This window comes from Akebia trifoliata, chromosome 10, assembly GCF_017979445.1.
Source record: "Akebia trifoliata isolate Shusen 1 chromosome 10, ASM1797944v1, whole genome shotgun sequence".
Lineage (NCBI taxonomy): Eukaryota > Viridiplantae > Streptophyta > Magnoliopsida > Ranunculales > Lardizabalaceae > Akebia > Akebia trifoliata.
Window position 1 is genome coordinate 11,105,277 of NC_141384.1, and position 22,685 is coordinate 11,127,961.

General features: G+C 32.4%; 1 protein-coding gene across 3 annotated transcripts; it reads left to right on the forward strand.

Annotated features, from left to right (window-relative positions):
- The first annotated feature begins 384 nt into the window (after positions 1-384).
- Positions 385-8,537, forward strand: LOC147393125 (serine/threonine-protein kinase STY13-like). 3 transcript variants are annotated; one of them, XM_086455724.1, is made up of 4 exons: positions 385-558; positions 799-880; positions 1,061-2,052; positions 7,769-8,537. In XM_086455724.1, exons 3-4 carry the CDS (start codon positions 1,148-1,150, stop codon positions 8,106-8,108), a joined length of 1,245 nt encoding a protein of 414 aa, XP_086311850.1. In that variant the 5' UTR covers positions 385-558; positions 799-880; positions 1,061-1,147; the 3' UTR covers positions 8,109-8,537. The 3 variants fall into 3 exon arrangements, with proteins under 3 accessions (XP_086311850.1, XP_086311849.1, XP_086311851.1); XM_086455723.1 differs by having other exon boundaries at positions 830-880; XM_086455725.1 differs by lacking the exon at positions 799-880.
- The last annotated feature ends 14,148 nt before the right edge of the window (positions 8,538-22,685 follow it).

Consider the following 22,685-nt stretch of genomic DNA (forward strand, 5'->3'; position numbering starts at 1 on the left):
CTCAAAAACAAAATATGATTTTTTAGAAAATTGATAGAATTTTAAGTAGAACAAAACATCAAGGTTTTTTACAAAGGATTAAGTAGAGTTTGAAAATCATTGATTGAAGGTGAGATAAAATAAATTAAAAATAATTTTCCTTTTGAGATTGACTGGTTTTTAAAAGAAAAGTAAGGGTTTTTGGCTGAAGATGAGGGCATTTATGGTCATTTTCTTGTTTGTCTTAAATAAAAGACAGAGGTCATGGGGGTGTGTTATCAGTTTGAAAGCATAAGAGGTATCTAAAATATTCACCGAAACATTGAGGGGTATGTATATAAATAAGGAAATTAATTATTAAAAGCATAAAAATTAAAAGCAATAAATAGGAAAATAAATGAGACAGGATGACTTACTCTTCTTCGTCTACTGGTCGTCTCCGTTTTTTACAGGGCGTTCTTTCTCACTTGTAAACTCCATTTCTCTTGATTTTGCTTAGTTGATCTCTTCTCCTGCTCGTTTAATGGTGTTTGGAGCTTTGATTATTGGATACTTTCATCAAAAACCCTATCGATCGTGGTACGTATCGATATAATCTGTAATTTTGAGCTCCGGATCAGAAAATTTTCAGGTTTTAAGGTTTTTTTTTTTCTTGTTTGATTTTGTGTTTTTTTGTTTTCTTTAATTTCATCGAATTTATTTTGGTTTTAGTCTAGTTTGGAAGAATCTGATGTAGAAGTAGACTGTTAGTAGTCGAATTTTACCTATCGAGACCGAAAGAGAAAAAAAAACTCGGTTTATTATTAATTTATTTTACAGGAATTTTACATTTTTTGCATCTTGTTTGAAGCTTTGGAACACTGTTTCTGGTTTGGAGTTCAGAGCTGCGAGACTGAGAAAGGTATGGTATCTGATTCTAAGAGAAACCTTCAAATCAGAAAGAAAATGAAATCTAGGGTTTGATTCTTAGGGGGTTTTCACCATGCATGAAAATTTTAGGGTTTTTCGGATGTTTGTGTTTGGAGAAATAATTCCAGCATCTCTTGGAGAAGCATCTGATTCTTAGGGTTCTTCTTTGTAGTTTTGGAGGCGAAGAAATCGATGCTGAAGAAATAAGAAGGTTTTAGCTTTAACGGTCGTGTTTCTCATTTTCAAAAAATTCAAAATTATGGTAGAGGGACCGAAATTCCCAGGAATGATAGGAAATTCCAACAATGACAAGAATTTCTATGATTTTACTCAAGTGTTTTACCAAAAACTCGGCGAGGGTTCCAACATGTCGATCGACAGCATTGGAAGTTTACAGACGAGCAATGGTGGTGGTTCTATCTCGATGTCTGTAGACAACAGTAGTGTCGGATCGAATGACTCGCACACTCATATTCTTAACCATCCTGGTCTCCGTCCCGTTAACAACAATAACTCTATTGGCCATAGTGTACTCCGTCCGGGGAGGGTCTCGCATGCCCTAAGTGATGATGCCCTTGCCCAAGCTTTAATGGATAACAGATTCCCCACTGAAGGACTTGAGAATTATGATGAGTGGACGATTGATCTGAGGAAGCTTAATATGGGGATGGCTTTTGCTCAGGGTGCATTTGGGAAGCTCTACAAGGGGACATATAATGGTGAGGATGTCGCAATTAAGATCTTGGAAAGGCCGGAAAATAGCGCTGAGAGGGCACAGTTAATGGAACAGCAGTTTCAGCAGGAAGTCATGATGCTTGCAACATTGAAGCATCAGAACATAGTTCGGTTTATTGGGGCATGTCGTAAGCCAATGGTTTGGTGCATTGTGACAGAGTATGCAAAGGGTGGATCAGTTCGACAGTTCTTGATGAGGCGGCAGAATCGTTCGGTGCCGCTGAAGTTGGCAGTTAAGCAGGCCTTGGATGTTGCAAGGGGGATGGCGTATGTTCATGGGCTTGGGTTCATTCATAGGGATCTCAAGTCTGATAATCTTTTAATCTTCACTGATAAGTCGATCAAGATTGCGGATTTTGGTGTTGCGCGAATTGAGGTTCAGACCGAAGGGATGACGCCTGAGACAGGAACCTATCGTTGGATGGCTCCGTAAGCTTTTTTAACCCTTAATCATATAATGTTTTCTGATCAGTTAGCATTCTTCTGCTGCAAGATTTCTGTGTTAACTTGTAAAAAAATTTAATCAATGATTGTTGCTGCATCTGTATGTATTAGTGTGAGATGTAATTGATTTCATCACAAGCACTCCAAAACCTTGTAGTTGTGAAGTATTGTACATGTTTTCTTCCCTAAATTGTTCTGGTGATAAGGCCCTTCAAATATCTTGATGCTGTTGGGCGGTGTGCAATTACAATGCTATTAAGGTAGCGGTTGTCCTTCCAAATCATACCTTAGTTTCTTCTCTGATTTCTATTACCCTTGTCTTTCTCCACCAGCAATTATTAGATTCTTGTTAGTCAAGGTTTCTATTTATTTAGCTGAGTTGTAAACAAGTCAATCATATAGTCTTTAGGATTACTCCTTAATAATTTATTGATTAGTAAGTAGAATTAGGTTTTTTCTCCTGGGTTACATGTTGATTTGATTAAGGGCATGAGTAGAGGCTGACTCATCCTTTATAAAGAGATGTAATCTCGAATTTTTTTTTTATGATAGAGAATGATTATTATGGTTCAGCTGCTGTATTCTTTGATGTCACAGCTGCAATCAATCCAAAAGGCCAAGTTTTGATACTTATTTCTTAGGGCTGTGTGATCATCTAACTACCCATTTGCTCCAAATTCATCTAGTATCCAATCAACCAACAAGGGGCAGTTTTATTTATTTATATTTTTTAGGTTCTGAGACTCATCGAACTTTTCTTCCAAGTCATTTGGTAATGCTGATTTTTTATGTCTTGTTTCTACCATAAATGAAACCTTTCAAGCTTGTTTAAACCTAATTTATATTCCTTTTTGAACCCTAAATTCGGATCTGTTATTCATTCTCATTTAATCTTAGTTTAGTATTCCTGATATGCCTTTGATTGTGATCCCCTATTATTTAGCCTCAAACCTTAAATTCCAGCACCCAAAATAATCTCTAAGGCCATATTAAACCTTACTTCAATCAAAGTTCAGCATTAGTATTGGAGCCAGCTGTCTCATCTCTCCTCACCAGTGCTGCCATTATTTTCGTCCTACATGCCCAAACTATCTCAATTTTGTTTATTTTAACCCCTATCAGGGATTCCTTCATGTAACTAAATATTGCACATAATCACTCTTGATGGTATTGAGTGGTAATTGTGAATGGACAATCAACTTATATATTTTTTTTTTTGATAACCAGACAATCAACTTATATGTGTACGTGGATCAAGTATGTGTCATTCAGGCTATATAGACAATGATTTTAATTGTCTTTTTCAGAATATTTACAATTTGTACGCTCAAGAGGCCATAATTATATGAAAATATGGGCAGCAATGGATGAAATCTGGAATACAAGATCTGGTTTTCGTTTTTAAGGTTTATTTTGTCCTATTTTTTATTAGCTTTTCAAGCACTAGTGACGCGGGAGCATCCTAAGTGTAACGCATCCTTGCATTCAAGTGGGCCCTGCCTCGATTACTGGAAAATCTGGAACCCTGGATTATAGGATAAGGGGATTGATTATGCCTTTCCCATCATAAGCAGCTTTGGGAATAAATGGTTGGTTCTCCCTGCGTCAAATGGTATCAGAGCAAGAGGTCTCGAGATTGAGACTCTTCCAGTGTGGGTGTATGATACATGAGCATCCTAGGTGTGGCTATTCCCCACACTGAGGTGGGTCCTGCCTTGATTGATTGGAGCCCTAGGCTATGGGATAAGGGGATTGATCCCGCCTCTCCCATCAATCACGGCTTTTGGGATAAATGGTTGGTCTCCCTATGTTAATTAGGATGGAGTATACTAATTTAGTATTTTGATCCCTTCCCTCTCATTCTGGTCTCTTGTTTTCTTACTTAAAAGTTCAACTTGACCAAACTATCTATCATCAATAACCCATGTCACGGTTTGAGTTCAGTGAAGTTTAGTGATGTTTATGTTACAAGTTCAAACTTCCATACCTTTTGGTGCCTTTTTATATATTTCCCCAGATCATTTACTTGAATGGTGGATACTAGAAATCCTTTCAAGATCCATGACTAGTAGATATTCCATAGAATGTTTATTGAAATGGTTGAGGGTATATGGTTGATTTGATTTGGTCTCATTAATGAGGAACCCAATGGAAGTTGTGTGGGCATATGATATTAATACTTTGAACTGGTGTAAATTTGAATGTCCAATATCTGTGGTAGATAATTTCATGTTTATGTTATTTATGTTGTAAGATGCATATGATGATTTATGAGGAAGGCTATAAAATTTCATGTAGAATTTAAGGCATTAGACAATAAGGTGATTATTGTTTCTGAAGGCATGAGTTCTCGAGTCACACCCTAGAGCAAGGCTCACTAAAAGACCCTAACGTGAACAAAAGAAACATAAAAGCAACTGAAGTTTATGTGAAATATTGATAGACTTCCAAAAGCATATGCTTCGGTGTGGTCGAGCCGTACGCCTTTTGGCTGAAGCATACGCCTCACATTATTTTTTCAATTTCTTCTTATTTTTTTAAATCATGTGTTAACTATATTTCTCTTTCCTTCCTCTCTCTTCTTCTACTTATCTTTTAGTTCATTAGCGTTCTTGACATGTCACATAATCGGAGCACTTAGGCACAAAATTGAATATAAAATATTCAAAAATAAATACTGCATTGATTTGATTCATAGACAAAATTTGGTAGAATTTAGTATTATACTGAGAAATTAAAATTTGGTAGAATTTAGTATTATATTGAGAAAGTTATTGAGAAACAATATTTTGTTATGTTTTTGCAATAAATATAAATAGTTGTCTACTATTGAAACTTCTAATTTTTTATTTATAAATGTTTTTATCTTGTTAAAATATAATAGTAATATTTTATATCATTGTTAGTATTGGGGGATTAGAATTGGAATTAAGTGTGGATATGAAACTTAAAATTTGGAAATATGTGGTGGTTAATATATTTTTTAATATTAATTAATAAAAGATATATTAATTAATTAATTAAAAATTCCGTTTATGCGACTCTCACGCCTTATCCCTCACTGAATTCTTGGATGATTATTACATAAACCTTGATAGGGTATCTATAGAGATGACATCAACCAAGATATAACAACTATAAAGATTCTAATTATCCTAAATCACTTCTAATATTTAAACTTTTATCCTAATCATCAATATTCATTAATGTAAAATATTTTAATTGATCTACACTAAATAATATATAATTTGCATCACAGCCTTCCATTTATGATAAAAGACACTGATAAGGGTACAATGTATATCATGCATCTTTATACATTGCCTCTCATTCGCTAGCACCCTCTTGCAATTGCATGGTCCTTTGAAGAAGGAAGGTGCAATTGGTTTTATTGAATAACTACGCTTGATCTCATGAAGTGACATGTTCATTGATCGTAAAAAATCTAATTGGGTTTGTTGGTAGTCATTGTCTATTTGTGAAGTCTATCGTTGTCGCATTCTTCTCTTCTTGAGTATGGCTAAGCCGGTGGCTTACTAGATTAGGTCTATCATGATCTTTCCCCAGGAGTATACAAAATATAGATCATGTGGCTTAAGTAAAGGACTTTTGTTAGAAAGATTTTAGATAAAAATAAAACAGTGATCGTGAGGCATGAATGTGTCGACTAGGGAGTTTTATAGGATATATACTATATAGGAATGAGAGATTTTTATTGAAAATAATGTAAAAAAGTAGTAAAGGAAAAAAAAAAAAAATAGGCCCGATGGCGCTGCACCAAGATCATGCTCTTAATACTAATTGATGTACACTAAATATATAATTATCATTTCCATTTTCCCTCATTAGCTCAATGGTAAAACTAGCGATAGGGGTTTGCTCCCTCTAGTTGTGCGTTCGAAACTGGATGGCCTCTTGATATACCATATTGCCCATTAGGAAACTTCATTGGGTCGGGGCGTACAACCATAGGGATTGGTCTATATCCCGAAAGGGTTTGGGGATACCCTACATTATAAAAAAATTAAAATAATAATAAGATACATTGACAACGATACAATGTATCTCATGCATCTTTATTCTTTGTGTTTCATTCTCTAATAGTGACATTGATAATAATAGCCCTTGGTGAGTTCGTATAGAAACACAACAAGAGTCAAAAATAGAAGAAAACAAGATTTAACCTTGTCTTTCCTAGTTTAGAAAATACTAATTGATAATATTAACCTTCTAAATATCAGATAATACTTAACTTCTAAATATATTTCCTAACCTCCATCATCTCCTTCCATGCATGACATGACATCTTTCCATTTGTGATAAGATGCACCGAATTTAGTGTATCTCATGCGTTATATTATATCGCATCATGTACTCTAACATGGTGGAATCAAGCCACCTCCAGTGGTGGTTATAGGCCGTCACCAAGCTATTGCTTCTACTGCTCTGGCACGATTCTTTGTTTTGAAGCCATGGTTGCTATTTCCTTTATCAAATCTTCTTTTCTTTCTATTTTGAGTGGCCCCATCTTAGTTACCCATAAACTTGCTTCTTCTTGACAAGTACTTATACTTCACCTTTCAAACTGCTGTTTCATATTAAATGAGATCTTTCTGCCTTATCTTTTCTCATCCTATCTTCTACTCATTTAAGCTGGCGACTAAGGATCCACTTTCAAAGCTCTAGCCACTGCAACCAGGTACTTGGCATCTTCATTGGATCCACAACCTACCATTATCATACTAAATTTTGTAATCCCTTTAGACACACATAATTGCAAGCTCTCTCTCTTTCTCTCTCACTCTCTGTCATTCTTGAGAGTCAACTTAATCTTTTCGCCCGTCTTTATTGTATGAAATCTCATTGTAAGTAAAAAATTTTATATCATGTAAATAGATCTTTAATTGATTTTTTTTCTGTATTGGATGAGTGACATGCTTTAGAAGAAATTTGATCCATAGATGGAGAGGTTCTTGGGGGTGTGATCCATAGAATTAAGGTTGGTCAAGGAAAAAGACATGATTATGTGAGGAGTATTTTGGTGCAAGATGAAGAGTAAGGCCCAAAATGATTTGGGTGGCAAGAAATTTTTTGAATACACATGTATTCACAATTGTAAGCAAATTTTCTTTTCTTAGAAAGTTCTTTTTAGTTGAATTTTTTCATATCAGATGAAATACATGTATCAGAAGAAATGTGTGCAGCTTTTCTTTTTGTTGTTCACCACATAAGTGGTAATTGGTGTAGGTTTGACCCATAGAATTAACATTTGGGTGAGTGTTGTTAGGATATCTGTCTCTGGGAGTGTGATGTGACAGAGTGCTTTGGTGGTAGTTGAATTCTCAAGAGTGAAGTGGGCTACAGAGTGAGAAAAGATATGAAGATACATCTTTGATAGAAGATATAGCTTTAGATAGAGTCGGAAAAATTACTCTTTTGCTATTGTTTAAATAACGTAGGGCCTTCCCCATGTGTGTTTTAGGGCTCTATTATAATGTGTATAGTTGTGTTATAATTGATACTGAGTTCCTAACATTGTTTAGTTGCTGTGTTTTGCTCCCAATCAAAAGGGTCACACTTGTTATTCTCCCAATTTTTATTTATTTATTTATTTTTCTTTTGTTATCAATTAGGAGTATTTATTGGTTCTAACTAGACTCGTTTGAAACTGTGGCCACTCATACTCGTTCTCGTTTTGCAGAGAAATGATCCAGCATAGGCCATATACACAGAAGGTGGACGTGTACAGCTTTGGGATTGTCTTGTGGGAGCTCATCACAGGAATGCTCCCTTTTCAGAATATGACGGCTGTGCAGGCAGCGTTTGCTGTCGTGAACAAGGGTGTGAGGCCAATCATCCCTGGTGACTGTCTCCCTGTTCTCAGCGAGATCATGACGCGTTGCTGGGATGCTAACCCTGAGGTCCGCCCACCCTTTACTGAGGTTGTCAGGATGCTTGAGAATGCAGAGACCGAGATCATGACTACCGTCCGCAAGGCTCGTTTCCGGTGCTGCTTGACCCAGCCAATGACCACCGATTGATTCAGAAAGAGAATAGTGGAAAAAGACTTAAAAGAAGAAAAGAAACATAAAGGGAAAAAAAAAAAACAAAAAAGCAGCAGAAGAAGAAGAATAGTTTCATCTGACTCTATTTTTCTTACTTCGGATAGGTTTTAAAATAAAAAAAAAAAAAACGAAACTATGGTGAGGATTGCTGGTCTGGGGTTTCTCTGGTGCTTGCATCTGGTATCTATTGCTCTCAGGTTTCTATTTTACTGAAATACTGTTGTTAGTAATAGTAGAAGACATTTTAATGGGTATATTCTCATATGGATATATCTTTTTAGTTTATTTGCTTGAAAATAGCTGGTTGGATCAACTTGGCTTTTCTCTTTGTCGTTTGGACAAATATCTATACCTTCTCCTCCCTTTTGTTAAGTAATCTCACAGCTTGATATTTTTCTTTCTTTATTTTTTAATATTATTTTGTGGTATATATATATATACGTTAGTACAGGTGAGGTATTGTCTTACAAGCTTTAAAGCAGAGAGGTAAATGAACACAAAATATTCAGCCAGTTATCAAGAGTGTGGAGTGGGGGTGTTTTACAAGAAGAGTGCACCTAATTCTAAAAAAAACTGCCAATTGGGCATCAATTGTAAGTTACTTTTGTTATTAGGGTTTTAACAAAACATCTATAGGTGGTAATGCTCATATGAGCATGGTTTTTAAGTGTTATTCTCTTCTTGAATTTGAAATTTAATGATGTGTATGACATATCTGTTTCTTTTTTATTTTTTATTTTACTTTATCGCCATCTACTATTTTTCAAGAAAATAAAGATATACAAAATTAAAAATAAAACTACTAGTAAATAATAAAATTTCATATAACCATCAAATCCATCATTAAGAAAATATTTATAGCCAAACAATATTAAATCCAGAAGTCATAATAATAAGATGGAATTTAAATAAAAATAATAATTTATAATTAATATAAAAATATTTATATATTATTAGCATACCTGAATTGAAATTGGATTGAGATATTCTAAATTAGGCCCAACTCATTTTCTACATAATTGGACCTAAGCTCACCCATCCCGTCCAGGTTGCAGTCCTAATTAACATCACCAAGGGTCGTTATTATACTCACAAGTCACAAGCTCTAATTGGCTACAATCAAACAATTATTAACTAGTAGTTGTAAACATTTAATGTTTCTTTTAACATTTGAAAATTCCTCTATGGATATCACAATTTCTGATTCATACTGCTCGGGACCGGACGTGTGGATCCTTAGAAGATCTTCAGATTAGCTCTTGTTTGGTACAGTTCGTTAATTGATCTCTTCCTTCCTCTTTCAGTGAATCCTCCGGGTGTATGGAAGCTCGAATTCTCAAAAGTTGGAATACAATTCCAACAATTGTAGAGTGTTTTGAGCTGTATAGAATTTTGTCTTCAAATTCGACAACTTATAGAAAGAGGTTGGTTTGCTATTTTAAGAATTTCGTTTTTGCTCCTCTCGACTTCCACATTTTTAAAATTTGTTTTAAAAATCCCCAATCTTTCTCGAAAACCCTTCATATAAGTTGGAATAGGTAAAAACATCCTAGGGCTACCATTGGAAAAAGAGGAAGAGGGCAATACAATACCTAACACCTTCTTTTGTTCTTGAATGAAACCTCCTTAGTCGAATCTTATGGTCCTAAGACAAATCAAAAGATCACTTTTGCAATATAGTCACGATCCACAATGGTGTCCCCCCCATTCGTATAGCAACAAATGGTGTCTATGTGACACTTTTTGGTTGGATATTAAACACATTGGGCTTCATCGCTAAATGGCTTCGTTTAGGAGCTCAGTGTGTTTTAAAGTCAAACCAAAACATAACCATTTCTATTCTATTGGAATGGAACACTATTCTCCATCCTAATCCTTTGCCATAAAAATATTTTCAAACAAAAGGTCCATTCACACCCTTTTAAATTCAAAAATAAAAATATTTGGAGATCCAAACTTAATTCTCCTCTTATCACCTATGGTATAGCGGTGTCTAAGTCACTTACATTGTGTTTTGGATTGAGAGTAATGGAGAGAAGAGAAGAGAAAATAAATGAGTTTCTCCCCCTTTTGTCGTGAACTAAGCACAAACACATGATGATTAGAGCAAGAACAATAATATCCATATCAAACCAACAAAATCCAAATATATACATAAACATCTAATCTAGTGAGATATCGAGTTTCTGATTCAAAAAGTACTTGATGAAATTTAATAAGAACTAGGGAAAACAACTATATAATCTCCTAAACATCTACATCTAAATCTCATATGTCGGGGGAGTACCTAGCATGGGGTAGAGGACCGAATAAAAGAAATGAGAATGCTATGGAGAATCTAAGGTGGAAACTCAAAACTTCTAGACCAAAATGACGATTTAAGGTAAGAAAAATGCACTCTATGATCTAGAAATCACTAGGATAAGGGAGGAAAGAAGAATAGAATGAAAAAAAATGCACATTTTCATGAAAAAATTTAATTGTTAAACAAATTTTCACATGTATCTGTGACCTGAAGCACTCTAGCAAAAAAATTGATTAACGCCAAAATCCAGTCTCAAGCACTAAAAACACTAAACTACAGTAGACTAGGGTCATCTAAGTCGATGTTCAAGGGAGATTCAATTAATTTTGAATTATATGCATATTTTTTATAATAAAAAAATAAAATAAAATTTTGAAATATGTACCACTTTTTTTCATGAGTATTTTATTTATAGCATTTTCACATTGCAAGGTATCGTCATTTTTCAACATGTAGATACCCCAATTTGCACGAGCCCACCTCAAAAGTGTGTTTTAAATCAAATTGCCAACAAAAGGGCCCAATTGCTAAAAATTCATCATTCAAATCTATCCCCATTCACCCTTCAAGCCTACTACAAACCCATTTCCTATGCCCAACTCAAAGCCCAATCACTTTCTAGACCAAATCCTAACCCCTTCTGAACTCAATTCTTAACCTAAGCCAAATCCAATCTAAAACCAAATTCAATTTCACAAAACCCTTAATCGCACTCAATTTCAAATCCTATCACCTTTACATTCAAATCCAAATTCTAATTCCTCAATTTATATCTTAAATAATACAAATGCCCAATCTAGTCCAACACAAATTCAATTTCCCAATCCTTAACCCATTCCAATCCCCTAATCAATTTCTAACTAAACCAAAATCTTAAATCCCCCAAACCAGTCTTCCTAACCAATTTCTAATCTAAGCCATAATCAATCTCTTCAACCTTAACCCCAATTTCAATTCCCCATTCAAAGCAAATCCATTTTCCAACACATTATCCAAGCCCATCAATGTCCTAAAAATCCAACCCATATTCAACAAAGGCCTAAGCTCAAGACCCAACCCATGATCACCATTAAATTTCAAAATCTATTGACCCATATCAAGGTCCAATAAAGCTCAAAAGCCCATTCTCATAAAAATTGCCATGTGTCACCACATCATTTACCCACCCAAATCAAATCAACCTAATTCAATCATCACCTTCAAAAGTTACACAATCCACTCCCCCACCATACCACATCATTTCTCCAAAAATCTCATCACAAACCACCCGCACGCTACACCACACCACATTCCTTTAATTAACTCACCTAACCCATTACATTAACCATTATCTCAATCAACTTAGGGTATGAGTTGTCAAATCATCCCATTTGGATCTTATCCATGGGTATTCCATTTATCACATTTATCTCTCACTATCCTCAAATTTTAAGTATTTTATTCCCAAATCTCACGTCTTATTACCCCCACAAACTACCTTGGACCCCTTTTTACCCCAAACCTTTATAAAGACACCCATTGCCCCTTGAAAAATTAAATCCTCTCATAACCCCTTCTCAACTTTAAACTACACACAAATTTCTACTCATCTCTCTACCCTCTCTCTCTCTCTCTTTCTTGTTAGAACTCAATTTCGTGTAGTCCAATTGACCTACTCGATTTTAGCACTTTATTTGCACAAGTATTATATATATATTAAAGACATCAATAATAAAAGATAATTATCAATATAATTAGAATTAAAAATATGATATCGAAATTTTAGTAGGAAACCTTGATGGATAGGAATTTTACTAAAAAATGATATCTAGGCCCTCTATTTTCATCTATTTAAGTAAATCAACACCCCATAATAATAATAAACGCACAACATATTCATAGGATTTTGAATCGTAATAACATCCATCAATCACTAGAACTCTAACCGATCCAAATAGAAAAGAGAAAGAATGTGAGTTTAGAAATTGAAAATTTTGATTGGGGATTTACACACTTCAGTTCATTGGCACATGGATTACGAAAGACACACCTCCAGCACAATCTTGGATCATCGATTTGAATTATGGCATAAGGTAAGTACCCTAAACTTTGATTCTTAGGGACATGAATAGGTTTCTTGAGATATATGAATGATTATTGATCTTTGGGTATTATAAACTAATAGTTATGCGAATAAAAATGATGTATGTTTTAAATCTAACATGTGGTATCAGAGCCATAGGTTCTTGAATCTCTATACCTTGGATTAAAGTCTATTCATGTATGATTGTTGTCATATTCATTGGACTCTCCTTTTGAAATCTTGTAGAAACTTTATGATTATTAAATTTATACCCATATAGATTACAAATTTTTTTATTTTTGATATTATACTTATAGATTATAGATTATCGATTTTGATACCATACTCATAGATTAAAAATTTTCGATTTTAATATCATACTTACAAGTTACAAATTTTGATTTTTTGATATTATACTCATAGATTACAGATTTTTGGTTTTTGATATCATATTCATAAATTTTAAATTTTCATTTTTGATATCATACTCATAGATTTTAGATTTTCATTTTGATATCGTACTCATAGATTTTGATTTTCAATTTGGTATTTTTCCAAACCCATATATTTTCAGATTTTTTGTTTTGCTTGGGTTTCATCAAATCCATATATTTCACATTTTTTTTTATTTGAAATTATCAATAATTTTGTTTAAATCATTAAGTAGCAAAATTATCAATTATTGTTAATTCCCTTATTGCCATTAATGTAATATTTCTTACTCATTAACTTTCCATAATTGTAACCTAACACAATAAATTTTTTGTGTAATATTGTTGTTGAAACATTTTGGAGAGTAACCTAAAGGTTTAGTAAATATTATTGGAAAATTTAAATATACATAAATTTTATTAATTTTGTAACCGCCAAAGTAACATAAATTAATAAAATTTATGAAATATATAATTGCATTAAATTTTGGTCATCGGGATTACATTAAAGAACAATAATATTTACAATTACAAATTCAATTAAATAAATAGTATTAAACCAAAGGAGAATCTCATTTAACTAATTGAAATATAAGTAAGGTAATATAATTTACACGAATTTAACAGAATTAGGATTGGATACCTAAAGGTAACAAACTGACTGAATAAATTATGTAAATTATATTAGTCTCATAAGATAACCTAATTAGTTTTTTACCCCTAAAAATAAGTGAATAATAAATATACCTAGTTTAATCTAAATGATAAATTTATGCGATATTAATAAGTTCATCATTATCAAATAAAACTCAAGGCACTTATTAAAACATTATCCTCATCTAATTTCAGTTCCTGATTCATTGTACTTTTATACCTCTATCGTTCTGAACCTTATCGGATCTAATTTTTTATAATGGTATGAGTACATCCAATTCACTCTAGGTGTTCAAGATCTTGATTTAGCACTTGTTTCTATGAAACCTATGAACTTCATTAAGGATAGTACGGTAAAGTAGGAGAATTTCTTTCACGTTTAAAAAAGATCTAATAGACTTAGTTTGATGTTCATAAGGATGACGATCGCTAACAACATCAAGACATCCCTAACTTCAACTGATAATGCATAAGAGTATCTGAAAAGTATGGAATACAAGTTCAAATCTATTGATAAATCGTTTGCAGGCACTTTAATGGTTGAGTTGACGATTATGAAATACAATGGGACGCGAGAAATTCAAGATCATATCTTTAATAAAATTGACAAGGCTACGAAACTTAGAACATTAGGAATAAGCATGAATGATTCCTTCCTAGTACAATTTATTCTAAACTCTTTTCCAACTCAATTCGATCCATTCAAGATTCATTTCAATACTAATAAGGATAAGTAGAGTATGAACGAATTGACTAGTATGTACATGTAAGAGGAGGCAAAACTGAAATAAGAAATAAAATAATCTACTTTTGTGATAACTTAAAGACTAAGAAAAAAATAAGAAAAGTCAAAAAATTAGAAGAAGAAGTCATATAAAGAAAAAAAAATAACAATACTGTCAAGTGGTACTTTTGTGACAAAGTTGGACATATAAAGAAGGACTGTGCAAAATACATAAATTAATTCAAAAGAAATGTATGTTTCTTACTTTTATATGTTATGAATCAAAATTAGTTGAAATTCATTTAAATACATGGTGGATTGATTTAGGAGTCATAACTCATATTATAAATTTGATGTAGGGATTCCTTTCAAACAGGAAGTCAATGCAAAGTGAAAGGTTTATCTTCATGGGAAATCATCTCGAAGTCGTAAATGCTAACTGTAAGAACCTATCGTTTGATATTAGATAATGGTCATCAGATGGATCTAGAGAGCACTTTTTATGTTTCTATTATATTTAGGAATTTGATTTATTTATCTAGATTAGATAGTTTAGGTTATTCGATTTTTTTAATGTGGATAATTAAAATTATTTTTACATTCAATTTTAATTGGATCTGGGATATTATTTGATGGTTTATATAAAATTAATTTGAATTATGATTAGGCCAAGTCTTTAGTTATCTTACATTCAAATAGTGGTTTGAAACGTGATTTGATAAATGAAAATTCCTTCATTTTATAACATAAACATTTAGGGCACATCTCTATTACTAGAATAGAAAGATTGGTGAATAACAAAGTTCTAGTTATTTTGAACTTCATAGATTTCTCAGTATGTGTGGATTGCATAAAAAGAAAGCAAATCGAACATACCAAGAAAAGAACCACAAGAAGTAAAGAACTTCTTGAAATTATACACATTAACATTTGTGGATCATTTCCCACTACATGTCTAAGTGGTGAAAAATACTTCATCACTTTTATAGATGACCTATCTAGGTTTGGTCATATCTATCTGATACATGAGAAATCTCAATATGTAGATATCCTCTAGATATTTATAACTGAGGTAGAAAGACGATTAGATAGAAAAGTTAAAATAATTAAGTCAGATAGAGGAGGTAAATAATATGTTAGATTTAATGAATAAGGTCAGAATCCTGGCCCCTTTGCCAAACTCTTAAAAAAGTTAGATATTTATGCACAATATATAATGCCTGGCATGTTTTAATAGAATGGTTTGGTTAAAAGGCGTAATCGTACATTTATGAATATGATTAAAAGTATGTTGAATCACTTAATAGTTTTAGAATTATTATGGAGAGAAATATTAAAGATCATTATGTATATCTTACACATAGTTCCTAGTAAGGTAATTCCAAAAACTTCTTTCGAATTATGGACTAGTAAGAAATCTATTTTAAGACATTTATTTATTTGGGGTTGTCCAACGGAAGCAAGGATCTACAATCCACATGAAAGGAATTATATCCTAAGATCATTTTTAGATATTTCATTAATTATCCAAAAAAATTTAAAGGATACAAATTCTATTGTCTTAATCATAGTACGAGAATAGTTAAAATAAAAAATATTAGATTCCTAAAAAATGGTAAGATCAATGATAATGTAGAAACACATAAAATAACTCTTAAAGAAATAATAGTGGATATCCTACCACCTTTCAATCTTTAAAAAATTATTGATTCTCAGGATGCTCAACAAATCGAGGAGAATGGACAACAGTTAAAACAAGTTGGTTCACCATTCCATTAGGACTCAACCATTATGATTGAAGATTCACCATCGATAATTTTGAAAAGATATCGTAGAGAAAGGAGACCTATCATTTTAGATGATTACGTGGTGTATCTACATAAATTTAATTATGATATTGGAATAAATAAAGATCTGGTTATATTTTCATAAGCAAGGTAAAATAATGATTCTTTTAAGTGGATGGATGTCATAAAAGAAGAGCTAATCCATGGACTAACACCATGTTTGGGATCTTGTTGAATTACCTTCTAAAAATAAGAAATTCGACTGTAAATGGGTTTTCAAAATCAAGTGCGACGCAAAATGTAATATCAAACGATTTAAAATCAAACTTGTGGCTAATGGTTTTACTCAGAAGGAAAGTATTTATTACATTAAGACTTTCTCTCTAGTTTTAAAGAAAGACTCATAAAGAATCATTAAGGCATTGGTGGCTTATTATGATTTTGAGTTACACCAAATGGATGTGAAAACAACTTTCTTAAATGGGAGTTTAGATGAAAAATTTACATAAAACAACCTAAAGGATTCATGGAAAAATAAAAATAAAAATTAACCTACAAACTTAAGAGATTTATTTACGAACTTAACAAGATTTAAGACAAAGATATGAAAAGTTCAATGATACTATTACATCCTTTGGATTTAAAGAAAATACTATTAATCAGTTTATATATCTGAAGGTCAATGGGAGCAAGTTTATTATGTTGATCCCATACGTGAATGATATTTTGTTAGTTAGTAGTAATCTTGGTTTGTTGCACGAAACTAATAATTATTTCACTAAGAATTTCAAGATGGTTAATATGGGTAAAACAACATATGTCATTGGCATAGAAATCCTTAGGAATCGATTTCAAGGATTATTAAGATTGTCTCAGAAAGGATATATCAATCGAGTCTTAGAAAGATATAATATGCAGTCGTGTTTTATTAGTGATGCGCCTATTGAAAAATAAGATAAGGTCAATTTGATATAATGTTTGCAAAATGATTTAGAAAGGAAACAGATGAAGGATATTTAATATGTCTCAGTTGTTTAGAGTTTGATATACGCTCAGACCTATACTAGACTATATTTTAGTTTTGTAATTGGGATATTAAATAGATATCAAAATAATCCAATAATAGACCATTGGAAAGTTGCAAAGAAGATTATGAGATATCTACAAGGAACAAATGACTATATACTTATTTATAGGTAACCAGATCATCTAGAGGTAATCATGTATTCAGATTCAAATTTTGTAGGATACTCTGATAGTAGAAAGTCTACATCAGGTTTTGTATTTTTACTAGCAAATTGAGCTATCTCGTTGAAGAACGTGAAACAGAGTATTACTGTTTCGTCCGCTATAGAGGCTAAATTCGTGGTATGTTTTGAGACCACGAGTTATGCTCTTTAATTGTAGAATTCTATCTCAAAATTTGGGATTGTCGATTCTATAGCCAAGCTGTTGAAGATACATTGTGATAATACCACAACTATATTCTTCTCTAAAAATGAAAAATACTCAAACGATGCGAAACATATGGAGGTCAAGTACTTGGTGGTTAGAGAAAGAGTCCAGAAACAATTAGTGTCACATTAGTACCACTCAAATGATAATTGATCAATTGACAAATGGGTTATCACTAAAGGCTTACAAAGAACATGTTATCAAGATGAGTCTTTTGGAGAAATCTCTTATATATTTGAAATAAATTATTTTGAAGTGGTTATGTAATAAATATTAACATTAGTACTAAATAGAGTTTTGTTTTTTGTTTATTTCCTATTTCCATTTATGTTATGATCATATTCTATTTTTAATTTAATAAATAAAGGAAATGTCTTGACAAGATAAATAACAAGGATATAATTAAAAGTTATATTAAAAAGGGTATTAATGGAGTGGTACTTGGAAGGAAATACGGCATAGATGACATGCAATTGCTATGACTATATTAGTATCTAATCGAAATATGATATTTAAGTATATAATTAAATATTAGGATTATTAACAAAATTCAAAATTCGTGATCACGTATAAAATGTGTTTTGTTTATAAAATCTTAAATTGCGTATTTTTTAAAAGAAAATTTATTTTAACACAATCGATCTGATAGGCCAAGTGGGAGAATGTTAAAATCTAATTTCATGTGGCCCAATTGACTTATTTGATTTTAATATTTTCTTTGCATAAGGATTCTATATATTAAAGACGTCAATAAGAAATGATAATTTCCAATATAATTAGAATTAGAAATATACTTTTTAAGTTTTTGAAGGAAACCTTGATGGATAAGAATCTTACTAAAAGAGAATATTTAGGTCCTTTATCTCCATCTATTTAAGTGGACCGGCACCTCGTAATAGTAAGAGACGTACAACATATTCATAGGCTTCTGAATCGTAGTGACATCCATCAATCACTAGAACTCTAGCCAATCCAAATTGAGAGGAGAGAGAAGGTCAATCTAGAAATTGGAAGAACTCGATTGGGAGTTTATACACATCGATTCATTAGTACGTGGATTACGAAAGGCACACCTCCAACCATGTAGTGTAAACATTCTTAAATGGTAAGAGTGGTTAGGGAGTAATCCCTCCATGTGAGGTAATCTCCCCATTTAAGTTCATAATAAGTTCCATAGGGAACATTTGCATGCATTCAATCTCAAGAAAGGTCTTAAGAAGGATATTTTATTTTCATAGGATACTCCTCATGGCCTCTTTTTAATCCCTTTTCAAAAGGGTACAATGTTCACAATGCATACACTTACCTCTTATGCATTTTTATTTTTGCAATTGATCTAAAAAATTACCAAGCTAAAAGATAAACACCTTAGTGCGGAGAAAGGGGGGTGCCTAACACCTTTCCTACTCTTTAATTGAACCTCCTTACCGAGACTCTAGGTTGATCTTACTCCTTTCCGTACAAGAGTCACTACGAAATCCAAAAATATAATTTCCTAAAATTATTTTTGGGAGGCCATTCACACCATTTTCTAACAAATAATGGTGGTTACTCCAAACCTTAGTAGTAATGAGGTTTTCCTAGTCGAAAATCACGTAGCTTCACAACCCATATAGAAACTATATGTGATGTTATTTGACTCAATTTCAATAAAAAAAATATCATTATTTTCTAACTTTAAGCTTGATTAGGCCGTATTTTCCTAAAGGCACATACCAATGGTGGTTTCACACTAATCTGGGTTCTTTTTAACATATCTCAACCTCATATGAAATAACTATGTAACATTAAATCTACAATCTAGCTCAGTCACTTTTAGGAATCCAAACTTTAAATTGGTCCCAACACCATTCTTACCATAATAGTTAGGTTTTATTATGAATCCTAAATTATCTTCAAATGAATATCACCTGATAAAAGATTAATAGCTAGTCTAGATTCTAAAATTTTAAATATCTAATAAAAACTTTGATTTTTCATTAAGGTTGTATTCAATAAGATATTCTAATGAACTGGTCAACCTTAGAAGAAAAAAATTCCTATTATTTTATTTTTTTGAATGCATGCAAACAACCAATAAAAGTATGCCATGAAAAAAATGATAAAAACATGCAAAAAAGATGATACAAATGCGAGATGAATGGAGACCTGGAATGAATCCTAACAACAAATCTACAGAGAGATGCACAACCAACTAAATAATAGAATATGAAAACAAGGGCATAGTGCAAGAAGGCATTCAGTCATATGCCTTGAGCATCCAACATTAAAATTTAACTTGGATGTGCCAACTGTCTTAAGAATGCGCCTAAAGATCATCTTTCCTAACCCTTATGATTTTCCTCCTAGATGTGTTCTTTGAAGTAGGAACTGTGTGATAAGGTGTTTTTTTGTTGAGGAATTTCTTCTTATTCGTTTTCTTTCTTTTTCTTATTCTTGGTACTATGGGGTCAATTAAGGATGCAAATGTGATCAGTGTCTCAAAACATTGATTTATCCGCATATTTCCCAAGTATTTATCTCAGTTTAAGTCTTTATTTTACCTTTACTAGCAAATAATCATATTATGCCTCAAAGTATTTCATTACATGTTTTATTATGTTAATTAGGCATAATTGAAAGAAATAATGCATTTGTTAAAAAATTAATTACGCATGTGTTCATTGTGCAAGTCAAAGATCAGAATGTCAATATTGATTACCAACACATCAGAAGACCTTTGCATTACAAATTAGAGTGCATGAAAAGGACCTAGGCCAAGACTCAACCTCATATAAGCTAGTTTCACTGCGATGCAACAAACCTAGCTTAAGGTGCTATAAAAGTGGAAAAAATGCCCTAATTTCGCAAGGAAATCTTATGTATGTATGAAGCAATCAATTTGTGGTAGATTCTCGAAAAGGATCCTTTTAGAAGTCCTATTTTTTTGCTATAAATCCCTTGCCTATTGTGGAAAGGTCTCCTCTCCTTCAATCTTTTAGCTATTAGTCAATTATTTTCTTTTTCTATTTTAGATTAGGTTTTGTTTTCTTTTGTAATTAAGTGAAAGTGAGAGAGAAGAGAGAGTGTAACTTGATCTTTAATGAATGCAAATGTTTCTTTTATCTATTTGTCTTGTCTTCTTAGCATGACCATACGATAGACTCCCTCCATTAGAGAAAAAGAAGAAACCTAAGAGCAAGTTTACCATTACTGTAATCTAGATTTAATTATTCATTGTTCTTTAATTGCTTTATTGGGTTCACTTCAAAGCCTTGTCCAAATCCATTAGGTCAAAGCTATAGACACCCTTTATGCTAAAATTAGATATTTCATACTTAGATTACATCAAGATGATTCATGCTTAAGTTAGATAATTGGCAGTAGGATTTCATACATTAGTAAGTGAGGGAGTCCTAATCTTAATACCTTATTTCAGATTTTCATATTTATCTTCCAACCCAAGAGGAAACACCAAGCTTCTTAGATTGAGTAAAAGATGATAGGATCTAGATTATACTTGGGTAATGACTCTAGGTGAAATCAATCTCTAATGGTTTCTTTCTCCGTAACTTCTAGGTTTTATTTTCATTATTTTAGTCTAATTTCCAGCAGTGTCAATTTTGTTTTTGTGACTCCCAATCTACTAAATTGTTTCAATTGCTTGGTTTGATTCAATACTATTTCCTTTATACATGATTCCACTCCTTTTTTCCTTGTGGTTCAACCCTTCCTTTCTATCCAAGTTAAGGTACAAATAATTAAATTCTACTTCTAAATCAACACCTTCAAAGCTATAGTCAGACTTTTGGTGCTATTGCCGAGAAAATGTGCAATAGTTTTGGTTTAAAGGATTTTTTCTTCATTCCATTCTATTTTTTGTTTCTGGTTTTTAGAAGTCCATTTTTTTTTCAAAAAATTAATTTATTCTATGTTCATTACAATCAGTTGGACAGAAGAGTTCTATGAAAAAAATAGTCATTAATTTATCTGTTATTGTCACGTCGCATAGTGTCCTTGTTGCATCGCGGTCTAACAAGAGAGTTGTGTTCTTTGTTTTTTTTTTAAAATCTCTCTAACACTATGGATTGTAGTGACCTTCTTTATTTTTCATTTTCTATTTTTTGTTTAGTAAAATTTTTTAACTCTTTATTTTCTTTTGTAGGTTTTTTGCATTTTGAAGGAAGAATCCAAAGTTCAATTAAAAGAAACTTCAAGAAATAATTTTATTTTATTTTTTATTTTTCTTTTAGTTAGGTTTAATTTCAATTATAGAATATATTTGTATTAGGTACTTGTAGTTTTTATTAAGTATCTAAGAATGCTTAGATTGTAATAGACTAGGGAATGACGACGATTGGACAATATCGTCATGGCTCCTTTGGTTTGCACACAAAATTGGGATTTGGCGGCTTAAGTCGACTCAACTTGTCTACCCCTGTCTAACATGGGAAGTATTATCCATAACACCCATGTATCCCTTGCTAGTGGGTTACTCTTAGCCTTTGACTCTTTTGACGTCAATGAGATTTTGGATAACATGGCAGAGGGTGAATGTGACGCCCCACCAAACGCTAACACAAATCCCCATGTCAGATCTCGAGGTAATAGGTGGCACCTCGAAATTTTGGCATGGTATCCTCTATTTATGTTAACATTCCAAGGCGTTCAACCTGCACCTGATAAACGACATACATTATCCTGCATATATATACAAAATATAATAACAGCGAAATCCTATATATATATAATAACGAACAATAGATCAGAGTGCGAAAGAAGAAATTTATATACGGGATTATACAAAAATTCCTCACTCTAACAAAAGTCCTAACGCTCAGCACAAATCTATAACACTATTGGACGAATCGAGTATAATCCAAATACTCACCAGGTGACTGATTCTGATTGTCTATCTGACCCACTAGATGATCCTCATTTATGCTCTATACCTACCTTGCCATGCTCTGATCTAAAACTAAAAAATAGATAAGGAAATGGTGAGTAACAATGGTTATCCAGTAAGGAAGAAAATAATTTCTGCCAATAACCTCTCATAACATAAACGAATAAACATACTGAATCATTTAAAAATATGAAAAGTTTTACAAAAGAAACTACAATTAACTGGTACATATAGTCAAGGATGAGCAACT

Excerpts from the sequence above, each read along its gene's own strand:
- LOC147393125 (XM_086455724.1), top strand. The coding sequence starts at position 1,148 with ATGGTAGAGGGACCGAAATTCCCAGGAATGATAGGAAATTCCAACAAT. Across the intron at positions 2,053-7,768 it reads ACCTATCGTTGGATGGCTCC|AGAAATGATCCAGCATAGGC; the intron begins GTAAGCTTTTTT and ends CTCGTTTTGCAG.